This window comes from Amblyomma mixtum, chromosome 2, assembly GCF_055824585.1.
Source record: "Amblyomma mixtum isolate Tamu chromosome 2, ASM5582458v1, whole genome shotgun sequence".
NCBI classification, from domain to species: domain Eukaryota; kingdom Metazoa; phylum Arthropoda; class Arachnida; order Ixodida; family Ixodidae; genus Amblyomma; species Amblyomma mixtum.
In genome coordinates this window covers 250,371,277-250,385,332 of record NC_143013.1, presented here as the reverse complement: position 1 = coordinate 250,385,332, position 14,056 = coordinate 250,371,277, and the positions used below count along the sequence as shown (strand labels likewise).

General features: G+C 44.0%; 1 protein-coding gene across 1 annotated transcript; it reads right to left on the bottom strand.

The window, feature by feature from the left end:
• Positions 1 to 6,415: 6,415 nt before the first annotated feature.
• LOC149363487 (uncharacterized) lies at positions 6,416 to 12,823 on the bottom strand. The gene is made up of 5 exons (XM_089569936.1): positions 12,722 to 12,823; positions 12,069 to 12,131; positions 10,497 to 10,556; positions 7,441 to 7,494; positions 6,416 to 6,554 (listed from the first exon to the last, which is right to left on the bottom strand). The coding sequence occupies exons 1-5, from the start codon at positions 12,815 to 12,817 to the stop codon at positions 6,453 to 6,455; spliced, it is 375 nt and encodes a 124-aa protein (XP_089426062.1). The 5' UTR covers positions 12,818 to 12,823; the 3' UTR covers positions 6,416 to 6,452.
• Between the last annotated feature and the right edge of the window lie 1,233 nt (positions 12,824 to 14,056).

Genomic DNA, 14,056 nt, shown 5'->3' with positions numbered 1-14,056 from the left:
TCTCCTCTGACGCAGGCACGAGAGACAAGATAATGATGTCCTGATGAAATGAAACCATTGAGCTCGAGGAAATAAACAGTACTTACTTCTATCTCTACTTTTTGGCGCCTTCGTAATTCAAGGAGGCTGCGCCTCCTCGTTCGCTCGTGACGTCATGGGTGTCGTGATTCCAAAAGGGAAGTGCAGCATGGCTCACTGTGGCAAGCTCTACAAACGGGCTTTAAAGCCTGCAAAGCCACTATAGTCCTCCATAATCTCAGCAATAAAATTTAGATAAGGAAGGGTGCATTCATAATGGGATGTGTTATGCTCAAGAAGTGCGTGGTCGTGGTGGTGGAAAACCTTTATTGATAAGAAGGCCAAAAGTAAAGAAAATTACAAAGCAGCGTTGCGGGCGGCCTTCAGGCTGCCTGTTGTGGCGTCCAGGCCATTCCTAGTCGCGACGCCCTCTGCCCAGCTGAAGTTGGAGATCCAATTCGGTGCTGGACAAAGCAGCCTTCAACTGCTGCAGACTGGTTAGGTGCCAATCCTTACAAAATTTTTTAGGCATTCTATAGACTGTCCATAGACTTCTGTCTATGAAGTCTACAGACTCCCTATAGACAAATCCTTGAGAACAGTCTATAGGCAACACAAATGCACAGTCTATAGACAATCTATAAATATACGGCCATACACTTTTAGTAGACTTTTGTCCATAAAAAGTCTATAGACTATAAACAGACAAAAAGAAATATCTATAGGAAGGTAACAGAGTCTATAAAATGTCTATAGACCATTTTTAAAGGGCAAGAGGCAGGGGGCAAATGTGCTGGCCAGGAGAATAAGACGTACAGCCGGGGACAAAAGTCTCCGGACCACGTATTCCTCAAGCGAAGCTTATAGCTCAACTATCAAACAGCAGCTGGAGACCGCACTTGTGGAGATGAAAGAACAAAATATTAACTTTTACCTCCACAACTTTGGTCTCCAGCCGCTGACTAATAGCAGATCTATAGGCTTTGTTAGAGGAACACGTGGTCCGGAGACTTTTGTCTCCGACTGTACATAAGCGAAGTCGGCTCTTGAGCTGTCACATAAGCAGCAGGCCGGCGAGTACGTCCTGTGGTGGAGGTGGGCAAGGCCTGCGGGAGTAAGCATAGAGTTTCTTACTATTACCTAGAGGGAAAACTGGCGGCGCTGCACTTCAGCCACCATGGACGCTCAAAGCATCATGGGACGGTGAGCTACTTGTTGCGAGACAGTCGTAGTTTTTAGGGAACCCGGAGTGTCATTACTATGACGTTTCATTCCGAAACCGCTGTTCGTGTGTGCGCAGACGACTTTCGCGCGAACGCAGTCTGCAAAAGCCATAGTAATGAAAACGCAACAGCACACGACGCCAATAAAAGGTGTCACTTTTCTGAAATGGCATTAAAAACCTCTTAAAGTGTTTAAGCAACAACATTTTTTTTAAAATATATTTACTTTTAAAAGTGCGCCTGTTAATTACGAAATATTAGTTTTTGTAGTGTTCATTACTTGGCCAGTAGGAATGCTAGCCACCTCTTATTTTGGACAAACTTTGCATTTACATGAGTGAAGCCAACAGCTTGTTGATCAATTTAGAATATTACCGAATATGTTATCGCTTAAAGATAATTGATTAGAAAAGCAGAGGAATAAACAACCACATGCCGCCGGTGGGATCCGAACCCACGACCTCCGAATTACGCGTCCGGTGCTCTACCTCTGAGCTACGGCGACGGCTGTCATATCTGCTGCTTTCGGGGGTATTTTATTTATTTATTTATTTATTTATTTATTTATTTATTTATTTATTTATTTATTCGATACTGTCAATCCCATCAGGGATCGTAACAGGGAGGGCATTCAAAGTACAGAGGCACACACAAAAAAATAGCAATGGTAATTAATCAAAGTATATAAAAAATATAACACGAGATTATACATTAGAAGATACGAATAACAAATAAACCAGAGTGAGGAGCATGTGACATGATTTTGGCGGACAATAATACCACAAGTGAAAACACAAACGGAAGGAATAACTTGGTAATGACATATATGAACTTAATAAATACTAAGATATAAGTAGTTGATTTTCCACACGTGTGCTAAAGGAATTCAATGATGGACTACTAACAATGGATGTGTTCAAGGTGTTCCATTCGCGTATAGCACGAGGGAAGTATGAATATTTGAAAGTGTCAGTACGGAATGAAAACTCGTTTAGAGTGTGTATGTGTTTATTACGTGTTTGTCGCGTTTGTGATTGTGATATGTATCTTGAAGTGGCGACTTTTAATTGATTGTGTACGAGTTGGTACATGGTTTTAAGGCGCGCTAGTTTTGCTCTGTTTTGAAGGGTTAGTAGTCCTGCGTGTTTGATTAGTTCTGTTGGTGAGTCTGTCAACCTGTGTCTATTAAATATACATCTGACCGCCTTCCTCTGCACTGCTTCTATTTGTTTAGTGAGCTTGTTAGTGAAAGGAAACCAAACAACATTAGCATACTCTAGAATTGGTCTGACATATGTGTTATATGCAAGAAGCTTTGTTTCTGATGGTGCTAGTTTGAGGCGTCTATTAATGAAAAATAACTGTTTCAAGGCGGTTGATGTGACATTGTTAACATGAGAATCCCATCTGAGGTCAGAGGTTAGTGTTATGCCCAAATATTTATATTCGGACACCGAATCAAGAGGAATATTGTTTAATGTGTACTGAAAATTTGATTTGTGTATCTTTCTGGTTACGGATAAAGCAACTGATTTTTTAACATTAATAGTCATCTGCCATTCTTCACACCACTTGGTCACTGCTGTTAAAGCGTTATTTAAAGCTATATGGTCATTGACGCAGTTAATTTCCTGGTAAAGTACACAGTCATCAGCAAAAAGTTTAATATTGTGAGAAATACTAGTAGGTAAGTCGTTTATAAAAATTAAAAATAATACTGGGCCAAGAACACTACCTTGTGGCACGCCGGATGTAACATTAGTTGATTCGGACTTAACATTGTTAATTTCGACGAATTGAGTACGGTCAGTCAAATAATCAACGATCCAATCTACTATAGGGCCAGCTCCAAGGGTTGCATTAAGTTTCATAATAAGTTTGGAATGTGAAACGCGGTCGAAAGCTTTCGAAAAGTCTAAGAAAATGAGATCGATTTGTTTCTGCTGATCAATAGCGAAGGATATGTCATGTGTAAGTTCGATTAGTTGTGTGACTGTAGAAACTCCTTTCCGAAAGCCGTGCTGAAAAGGTGTTAAAATTTGATTTTCCTCTAAGTAGGTTGTTATGTGCTTTAAGATAATGTGCTCTAGTAACTTGCATACAGTGCTTGTTAGTGAAATTGGTCTGAAATTTGAGGGATCTGATATGCTTCCTGTTTTGTGTATAGGTGTCACTTTAGCTAGTTTCCATTCTTTAGGAATGGTGTGCGATGACAATGACTTGTTAAAAAGTATTACTAAATATTTATGTTTACAAATAACCTAACCTTGAGAGTGTTCATCAGCGCCACCCACGTTCGTAAGCGGCGGACGTAGAACGTCCTGAGTTACCGCTGGTGTGACGTAGAACGCCATCGAACGGCGAGGGTGGAAGCTGTGTGAGAACCCTCTTATGCTTCCTACATGCTTTTCTACTCGTTTGTTGCAATTTACAAACAAGATATTGAATGTTAGGACATTCTTGATTATCGAATAGCGTTTACTTTTGCATTATTTTTTGGCCAAAAGTTGAAGTTCTGTAGTCGGTAGCTCACCGCCCCATGATGCTTTGAGCGCCCATGGTGGCTGAAGTGGTCTCGAGGGAGCTCCATGCAAATTCCCATAGACGGGGCGCCAGCTTTCCCTCTAGGTAATAATAGGAAACTCTATGGGAGTAAGAAAGGTGTGGGCCTAAAGGTGGCGCCACAAGTATTGGCATGTGCTCTCAGGCAAGGAGGTGGCTAACTCCATCGCTCGCGATTCGACTAGCCGATGTGTGTGGTGCGTTGACACCGGAACGTCGCGTCTGCTGGCTAAGCCGCGTGGCACAGTTGCACGAGAAAGTGTGGCCCACGAAAAAGAAGAGGAAGAAGTGCGGTATGGCACGACGAGCCTAGGGTTGACGTGTCCGGAATAGGATGTGTTGAGGAATAAAGCGCAGCAGTGGTGGTGGCAGTTCAGTCGTGGAGATGGCAGCTGTCGGCGGCAAATCCGTGCTGCCATAGGCCTCCATTGAATGTCCAGACCTGCTGTGCACTGTGCTGCCGTTCCTGGCTGGTGTTTCCAGGTCATTTTACGCCGTACATTCAACCGCCGACCTCCCGTGGTGGATGGTATGCGACCTTCTGAATCTTCGGGGCCGTCCAGTGGCACCCTACGTTCGTGCTGCCACCCAGTGACCTCCGCGCCTCTCCTACCTGCGCCTTTCCAGACCGCAGCTGCAGGGCTTCGCCAAGGACGCTCGCTGACTTGGTGAACTATTTACTATTGTTTCTAGTGATGTTTGTGTGCTGGGGATAAATTACTCGTTATCATCTTTCTAATAGGCGTGTAGGTTTTTGGTTTCTTTATTTTTATTGAAACAGGGCTAGGTACAGTTGGAGACCTGGATTGTGAACAGTTGGGGATCAGAGTTAATGAAGAATACCTTAGTAATTTGCGATTTACTGTTGGCATTGCCTTGCTCAGTCACTCATGGGATGCAATGCAAAGCATGATCAATGACTTAAACATGCAGAGGAGAACGGTGGGCCAAAAAATTAATAGGCGGAAAACTGAAATAATCTTCAACAGTCTCGGAAGGGAACAGCAGTTTCTGATTGGTAGATTGGTGGAGGATGTGGTAAGGGAATATGTTTACTTAGGGAAGGTAGTGACCGCAGTTCCGGATCACGAGAGTGAAATAACTAGAAGAATAAAAATGTGGTGGAGCAGATTTGGCAGGCTCTCAACTCATGAATGGCAGTTTACCAATATCCCTCAAGAGAAAAGTATACAACAGCTCTATCTTACCAGTACACACCTATGTGGCAGAAAGGTGGAGGCTAATAAAGAGGGTTCAATTAAAATTAACGACACCGCAGCAATCTATGGAAAGGAAAATCATAGGTGTAACGTTAAGAGACAGGAAGAGGAGAGAATGGTTCAGGGAATAAACGCTGGTTAATGACGTCCTAGTCGAAATCAGGAGTAAGAAATGGGCTTGGGCAGGGCATGTAATTTGAAGGCAAGATAACTGATGGTCGTTCAGAGTAAGGACTGGACTCCAAGAGAAGGCAAGCGTAGCAGGGGGCGGCAGAACGTTAGGTAGGCGGATGAGATTAAGAAGTTTGCGGGGATACGGTGGCCGCAGCTGGCACCCGACGCGATTAGTTGGAGAGATATGGGCGATGCCTTTGACCTGCAGTGGGCGTATAGTCGGGCTGATGATGATTATCAGAAGAAATTACTGGGTTCTATTCTTCGCTCAGGGAAGCAGGGGGCCACCGCAGTCTAAACAAAAGAAGGGGAAAGACAAGGGGTGAGAGTGGGCTTTAGCATTCAGGTAATAGAGGGCATAAGTGGACACCAAGAAAATAAGGAACAGCGGTAGGTGTCGATTAGATCGAATCACCGTCATTAAAATGATTTTACGCTGTCATAGATTATTTTGATAAGGACGGTGCATATTTCAGATCGGGATCCTGTCTTTGTGTCTTGTCCTTTTTTTTTTGTCGCTCTGCTATACATGGCGTCTTTGTCTTGTATTAGCGGTATTTTTATACTTACCTGTACTGTGAACGTTTCATTCTACTCATTTACCCCCCCCCCCCCCTTCCCATCTTTATGTAATTCTTTCCCGGGCGTTCGTGGTGTGTACACAAAAATACAAAATGAAACTGTTAGGCGATCTTCAGTGGATAATTTTAATGCGTTAGCGCAGCCAATCGTTACTTATACCAAGGTCAACAAACTCCGTTCGCTATATCCGAGGGCGTAGCTGGAAAGTTTGTATATCCGAGAATATCAGAGGTGGTATACTTAGGTTCGTTATATCCGAGTTAATAGCGCACGAAAGTTTGTTATATCCGAAGTTAACACCTGAAAGTTAGTTACATCCGAGGTGACATACTAAGTGGTTCGTTATATCCGATGTAGTGTACTAAGTTCTTAAAGGTAGTGTATAAGTTGTTTCGTAGCCCCATGCGGGGAGGTTACCAATTGCTCACCGTAGCAGGCGGGCCACTTGCCGCTGGCTACTGACAGTCGCCAGTCGACATTCTCACTTGCACAAACTTCTAATGCTAATGCATTAATAAAATAAAGACCAAAATGAAAAGTACATAAACATTTATAAAGAAAAACAAGAAGAACGCAGCTTTCTTAAATACGAACTCCTGCGTCGATTTTTTGCAACTCGGTCTTTATTTTTATGCCCCACATTCTTGCCAGTGCATGAGCCGTGAGTCGTGCGTCAAGTGTCCACTTGTTGAAGGGCCTCGAACAACCAATGGAGCACTGCGGTTGTTCTTTCTTCTGTACTAAACATGGACTCGACGTATGGCATAGCGCAGTTCTGAAAGACAGACGCGCCGTAATTGTCTGAGACGCATGAGACGAAGGTCTCGCCCCTCGCCATTTATAAGACTGTTATTACAACGCGCATGCGCAGTAATATAGACATTTAGGGAACCTGGCGGAAAGTTGTTTTGTAAGACAGAGATTGAGTGCGAAATTAGTTGCTACGTCAACGTAAGCTTATTTGTTATTCCTTCTTTTTGAGGACGCCTTCGCTGCCGCAGCAGCCTGCAGTGACCCTTCTCCAAGTAGGGCACATAATAGGTTTCTGTCGTTTCAACCCTCAATTCAGCTGTCCGGCTGGCCAAGCGTGACTAATGAGTGCTGTAGTTGCCCGGTTCATAATTAGTTCTGAGAACTAGACACTTTCTGTGAATGATATCAGTTCTGTTGGAAGAGAAGACCTTACTGTAATCTCTTCTTCAAAGCGTTTCCGCAGAGACTTAACTAGACATGAGCTTTCATCGAAACCAAAAAACTAAAAAATATAGGAATATAACGAGGATTAGTCGGTGTGCGAAGCTGCTGGACTTTACGCATGCTCATCCAGACCGAAGAATTCATGAAGACTGTTGTACCCGACAAAAACAGGGTGCATGGGTATCATACATGCACTAGGCGCCCCGAGGGCTTATTCTCGAGATGGACTGCTTCTCGTCCATAACATTGTTAGGTTTTTTCGTACGGATATCTATCATTATAATAGTATGCACGCGCGCACGTGGACACACACACACACACACACACACACACACACACACACACACACACACACACACACACACACACACACACACACACACACACACACACACACACGCGCGCGCGCGCGCGCGACTGTGGGTGTGTTAATTACTGACAAGCAGAAACACAGCCGAAATTACCCAGCCTTCCTGCAGCATGTCTTCCAGATTTTCGGGAGCTGCCATTAAGGCTACCTGAAAGGAAAGATTCTGCAGTCAGGTTTTTTAATGAGCTGTCTGAAAAAAAATATTGGACGCTTTTTTTTGCGATGGTCACACAATGCTTCTTCCTATATAGACCTTCATTAGGACCTTCATTTTTCATAACCGGCAACAGCCGTGGTAAGAAGATCATCTAATGTTGGTAAAGGGGACAACTGAAAGAAACGTGGCCGCCTTGTGGGCGTGCATACAAAATAAAGTTATCCGCAGTCACCACAGAGTACGGGTCCAATTACGATGGGTCTTGGTCCAAGAAAAGCACCCATGCAGCCAGAGACATTCAGGTTCACTGCATGCTTTAATTAGATCTATAATTTGCACAGGTATCCACGTAGACAGAAATGATTTAACGAACCATAAGTAATTTAATGGGCACTACACGGTTTCTCCTTATTTCGGCGTGCACGTAGGCATGGACGGCTTAATCATTGAGATAAGCATGTCATTACCGGCCAGATAAGCAAGGAGCCGTATTCTGTAGCGATTCGTTGCCTTTCCACCCCACTTCGTCCTCTGCCATTGGTCGCCGCTCCCATTCGCGTATGGCGATAGTGAGCACATCATGCTTGTCGAGAGACAGACAGGCCCCTGATGCCTCTTAATTCCGTAAACCCGTAAACTCAGCTTTTGCTGCCTGTGCTACGTCCAAGCTCGCTGCGACTGCCGCCCAGGGCGGCCAGAATGCGTTACGTGGCTAGAAAGCACCTCCCTTTAAACAAATAATTATTGCGAAAGCAATACTACTGCACTTTCACGCCTTTGCCGTGCCGCGGCCGTGGACCACCATCGTGCCGCGGCCGTGACCACCATTGACCTTCATTTGAACTTGATTGCATTCGATTGCATTCGATTGGATTAGATTGGATTAGATTAGATTAGATTGGACTGGATTGGAATGGAATGGATTGGACTGGACTGGACTGGACTGGATTGTATTAGGTTAGATTACATTACATTAGATTACATTGGATTGGATTGGATTGCATTGAATAGGAGTGGATTGGATTGGATTTAATTTGATTGGATTGGAGTGGATTGGAGTGGATTGGATTGCATTGGAGTGGAGTGGATTGAATTGGATTAGATTAGATTGGAATGGATTGGATTGGATGGGATGGGATTGGATTGGATTGGATTGGATTGGTTTGGATTGGATAGGAGTGGAGTGGAGTAGATTGGATTGTATTGGAATGGAATGGATTGGATTGGATTGGATGGGTTTGGATTGTATTGGATTGCATTGGATTGGATTGTATTACCGATGCATCGTCACAAGTCTAACCACAAGCACCACCACCAGCTACACTACCAGCTGTACCATGGCGTAGGTACGGATATTGCTTTCGCAATTACCGGGCTTAACCAAGCTAAGCCACAGCGAATTTTTTGTAAAGCGTCCACCACTTCTCACACGGTGAAGATCCGAGCCTCCAGACAATGAGGACATGCCCGCGGCTTCGGCGCATTCGCACGAAATCGTGTCGGATTAGCACGGAACACACCTCGTAGAAAGGGGGAGCAACGTCATCCGACAACCAGCATCTATCGCCGACACAGATAAGGCTGAAGAGGAACGCCGTCAGGTCTTTGGGATGGAGACACGTTCGGCACGAGTTCGCATATCAACCCGTTGAGGCGCATTGCGGCAAGGCGCGCGCCGAATTCTTCGCACGGATCTGCCACGTAAAGATGGGCGCGTCTTGCTGCGGCAGAGGCAGCGGCGGGCGAGGAGGCATCTCCCTCTCGCCGCTTCGAGACGTCGCTATTGGCAAGAACACGAAAGCGGGAAAAACGTGCGTCCTATCATGACGCTCTCACGATATCAACAAGCACCGCCATTCGCCGCTGAACAGCGATCCCATTTCGCCCACGGTGGCGATGCGGTCAAAACTTTTGATGCATGCTTGAATTACAGCAAGAGGCATCCTCAAATAAGCGGTTCATCAGCATGAGGAATGACAGTCTTGATGGCTCGCCAAGAAGGAGCGCATTATCATGCTGCCATCGAGGGGGAAGAGTGTGCAAGTTTTCTACCACAGAATGTGTTTCGATGCTTGAGTTGAGTTGAGTTGTTTGATGCTACAGGTGGAATTAGCCTTGCTTATTCTGCCTGCAATTTCTCCACCGTAGCGTCACTTATTTGTTAATAATGTCCTAAAACCGGTCAGATCTGCCCCTCTATGCACAAAGACGCTTATAATAGAACATAGGCTACTCCAGCTGTCACTATCTATGCACACATTCACTCGCAGCCAACAGTATCCACTCCAGAAGTCACCATCTATACACATTCAGTCACAGTAGAACATAGTCCATTGCAGAGTCACCATCCATGCACATGCTTCTCGACTACGAACGCAGTAAAAGATACAGCAAGGTACCGTTGCACATGCCGGTTTTGTGTGGTTCATGCAAATTATTGTCACATATGTGTTGACGCAGGGTGGATGTCATGATTAAGTAGAATCTAGCCTGTAGCATTTGACTCAAGGAGATCGACTAAGCAGGGTACTTGCAGCAAGGGTAAACTTTGTATGCTGTCCTCTTACGGTGGACTGAGGACTGAGGACACCGAAGTTATTTCTGACTCCTCGGAGGATTCACAGCGAAGCCCACCTTTCACTCAAGAAGCTTTCTACTCAGGCAAAGGTGAACGTTTTAAAATTGCTTCTTCACTTCATTAGAATTGACCACCATGGTGGCCATATGGTAAAGCATCCACCTCACATGCGAGAGGTGCTGGATTCGATCCTCAGTGCCATCGGGGACCCACCGGGTTTCCTACTGGTACAAGCGATTCCCTTGCCTGGTGCTCGGGGGAAGCCATTGAGCAGAGGGCACTTGCTTGCACTTGCTTGCCACTCGTTCAACGGATCGTTGATGCGTCGAAGCTCTAAACCCGCCATGAGCTGCGAAGCCTGGCTTTGGGCCCTTTTGAGGATCTTTAACGGATATGATGCGCAAAATAAACTCACTTGTTGACTCATTATCGCTTGAAGAATGCATCTTGCCACTTCTCTAGCATGGTGGTAATCCTGAAAACAAAAGGGGTGACTGCATTTAGAAAGAGCATCATTGCGTGGTCAGTGAATTTTGCAACACTGTCCTGTGAATGGCATTAAAAAGAAATTCTGGGGACGCATAAGAGAGAGAGAGAGAGAGAGAGCAGCCTTAAGAACGTAATACGATAGCGTTGCTATCTATGGGGCATGAGGTGGTCGTAAAAGCCTCTCAACTATAGCTCTGTGAACGAAGGGGCAGCCGTTCGAGTGGCGGCTCGTACATTTTTGTTTTCAGCGCAATTGTTTCCCTTTCTGCACTGACACCTACACTGACATTACGCAATGGTGGTGGAATGACCACACGACCCTGTAAACCAATAAGGAGTTCAGCACCGAAGTCATTATTGTTATACTGTGTGGTCTTTGTTGGGCTGTTGAATTAACCGCGCGAGGTAATGTGGTTGCGATGTCACGACCCGCTCGACCAATCCGGATTTTCTCGAGATGTCAACTGCAGTGCTGGCTTCTACGCAGAACGGAACCCTTAACGTTGCACTGTTAATAACCCTTCTTCACGCTCCAATCTCTGTGGTGGCGCAGTGACTGGGATGTTGCACGCTCTACTGAGCTCGAGCTTACACGAATGAATTTCAGCCGCAGCGGCTGTATTTCGGTGGTAACAAAATGCTAACGGACCCGTCTAAAGTGCGATGTCAGCGCACATCGCAAAAACAAATTGCCGATGTCAGTACGAAGTCGTACACTACGGAGCCTCTCATAACCCAAGTACAGCTTGGAGGTGTCGCAACTAGCATGCACGTATCATTGAATAATCTGTTGTTCAGCTCTAAATAGAATTAAATTAATTGGTGCCAACATTTTTCTGGATATTGGAGTGAGGCTATCAGGAGATATCAAATGTTTGTTCTGTAAATGGCACAAGGTATGTTTGAAAGCTAAGCTTGTATGGAAGGAGTAGTTCGCGGGACATGGGACAATTATGTGCATGGAATGGAAGGATTAGTTGCCGGTACATGGGACAAATATGTGCACCGTGTTAGCAAAAGTGTTCATATCGGTCTCGTTCTGTTTTACGCATGGTAAAGAATTCACAGTTAAAATTTCACAACAAACTCGTGTGACCACTCCATCAAGTCTTAATCTAAAGGTAGAAATGGTCCTCATGCGCTATTTGCAGGCAGACTTAGAACTCTCGAAGATTCAGAAAAAAAATTCGATGCTGTACACATTTCATTTGTATCCATTAGATTAACACGTGTCGTGTGCAGTCATTATGGGGCTCATACAATGTTGACATCATTTGTAACGATTCTGTACGCGCTCATACATATGATGTCTGATTAGTGAGAAAAACGGCCATGAGGAAATAAATTTTGTAAAGAGTGACCATTTGAACGCAAACTACTTCACCATTCATTTAAATATATAGCCCTAAGGTTAAAAAGGCAGGTACTGTTAAGTGGTACTACTGCTGTTTAGAAGTCTGCGGAACACCAAGTAAACATGTATGAAAGGTTTAAATACCGTTCTCAAGGTCCCGTTCCTGGTTGAGCAAGTTGCCATGGCTTTGCAAGCAGCCTGCATGAACTGAGACAGTGAAAGAGCTGTAATGTGGTTTGACTTACGTGAGGAAAGGCTTGCAGGCTGTAGAGTGAAGAAGGAGCTCTAAGACTAAGCGCTATATCTCAGAGGGCCTAGAAAGAACGGCCCCTTGAAGATTCGTTTATCAGGTAGCATTCTAACATTAGGATAATTTTATGGAAGTTGGCATTTCTTACTTGACCTTTATTGTGTTGTGGGACATAGGCCTCTAAAAATAATTTCGTTTTTATAAAGACTAAGCTGTCTCAAGTTCAATATTTCACCTCCAAGAGCGGCAGATGCGTGTGATGTAGCACTATGCGCAGGAAACTATTTCTCGGACTTTCTTTTTGCTTCGTTTAGAAGAAAAAAAAAACAGAACATGAGTGCAAGAGAGAACTCTGACTATGACACAGTTCTTAGTAGCTCAAAGTCTAGAAACTCACATTGTGGAATTAATTTACAAAGCAAAGTGCTTATGTTTTGTTGTCCTGATTACATTTTTTAAAACTTTGGTTGAGGGGGAGAAGTATGTGATATGGTTAACAACAAACTGCAGAAATTCAGCTAAAGTGAAACTCGAAAATTCACCTTACCTGCATGATAACTTGGCGGTTTGGCTTATAGGCAATCAAATGTTTGGCAGTACAGTCGATGAAAAGTTTTGCGGATGGTCTCAGCACTGCCAGCATCACTTTCGGATCTGAATAAATTGCAATGCATATACTTACATACAACTTAGGCCCAACAATTTCGGATAAAATATTTTTAAATTGGACAAAAGTATTTTTGAGCGGGAAACCGTTTATGAACGTAGTTTTTTCATATAATGTAACATTTCACTATAGAAAGCAATATATCCGAAGATCGCTCGACGGCAGTCTTACATTTTTTTTCTATTAACGTTTTTGCTATCGTCAAAAGCTTTTCTCATTGGCTTTCGTTGGTAGTCTTAACTGTTCGATGCGATCGATGAAAACACTTCAAAATAAAGATTTTGCTGATATCAGAGGGATGGACCATTACCTTCAATATTTCCATAAGAGCATCTTGAAATTTTAGAATTTTCAAAAGTTTTGTCCGAGAAAGTTGGACATGCTACAATAACTGACATGTTTCTGACTCTGTTTACCGTATTAATGATCCAAGTACTTATGTTAAAACATTCTTTGCGATGTGTGCTAAAGGAAAATATCCAGATTCAATGTTACGTAACAGCGCACACAGCTCGTTCGGTCGAAAAGCCGTCGGCCTAGTCGGCGCCGCGTGCCGTAAATAATCGGGGGCTGCATAAAAAAAAAAAACATCATATCAACCGTTTGCCGCAGAATGTTCCGGATGATTCCATTTTATTGAGCGTTTCGTGCCACATAAACTGACTTTTTAAGTTAGAGCATACCTTGTGGCAGGAATTCGAATCAACGACCTATAATCGGGGCATGCTTTCCGAATGGGACCGACTGCCAAGCGATACCACCAACCTGGTATCTTCAGAATCTTTTTTGTCTGCTGTTTCGTCTCGTGTATCGCAGTAGCGCGTCTAGTACACAGTGTATTTCGTTTTTTTTTTAATTTTATTATGTTCACTCAGTCTGGTTGACGTCGGATGATTTGCTTGTACTTTTTTTGCTTCCCGTTGGTCTTATTGACTTTATGTCCTCGTACTGTAATCGCCCTTTGTTGCTGTTATTTTGTAGTTACTACTTTGTAAATTTCTTTTTCAACTTTGTGCACTCCTGCCTTGACCCCCAAAGGGCAGTCGGCAGTATTTATGAAATAAATAAATAAATAAATAATCGCATCATACGCGGCTCGAGTGTTCACCTAGATAAGACAGTTGCTGCGTCATTTCCTTTCCTCAAAAAAAAAAAAAACAATTTTAGAGTTTGTCCAACGGGAGGAGGAGGAGGAGGAATAAACGTTACTAGACT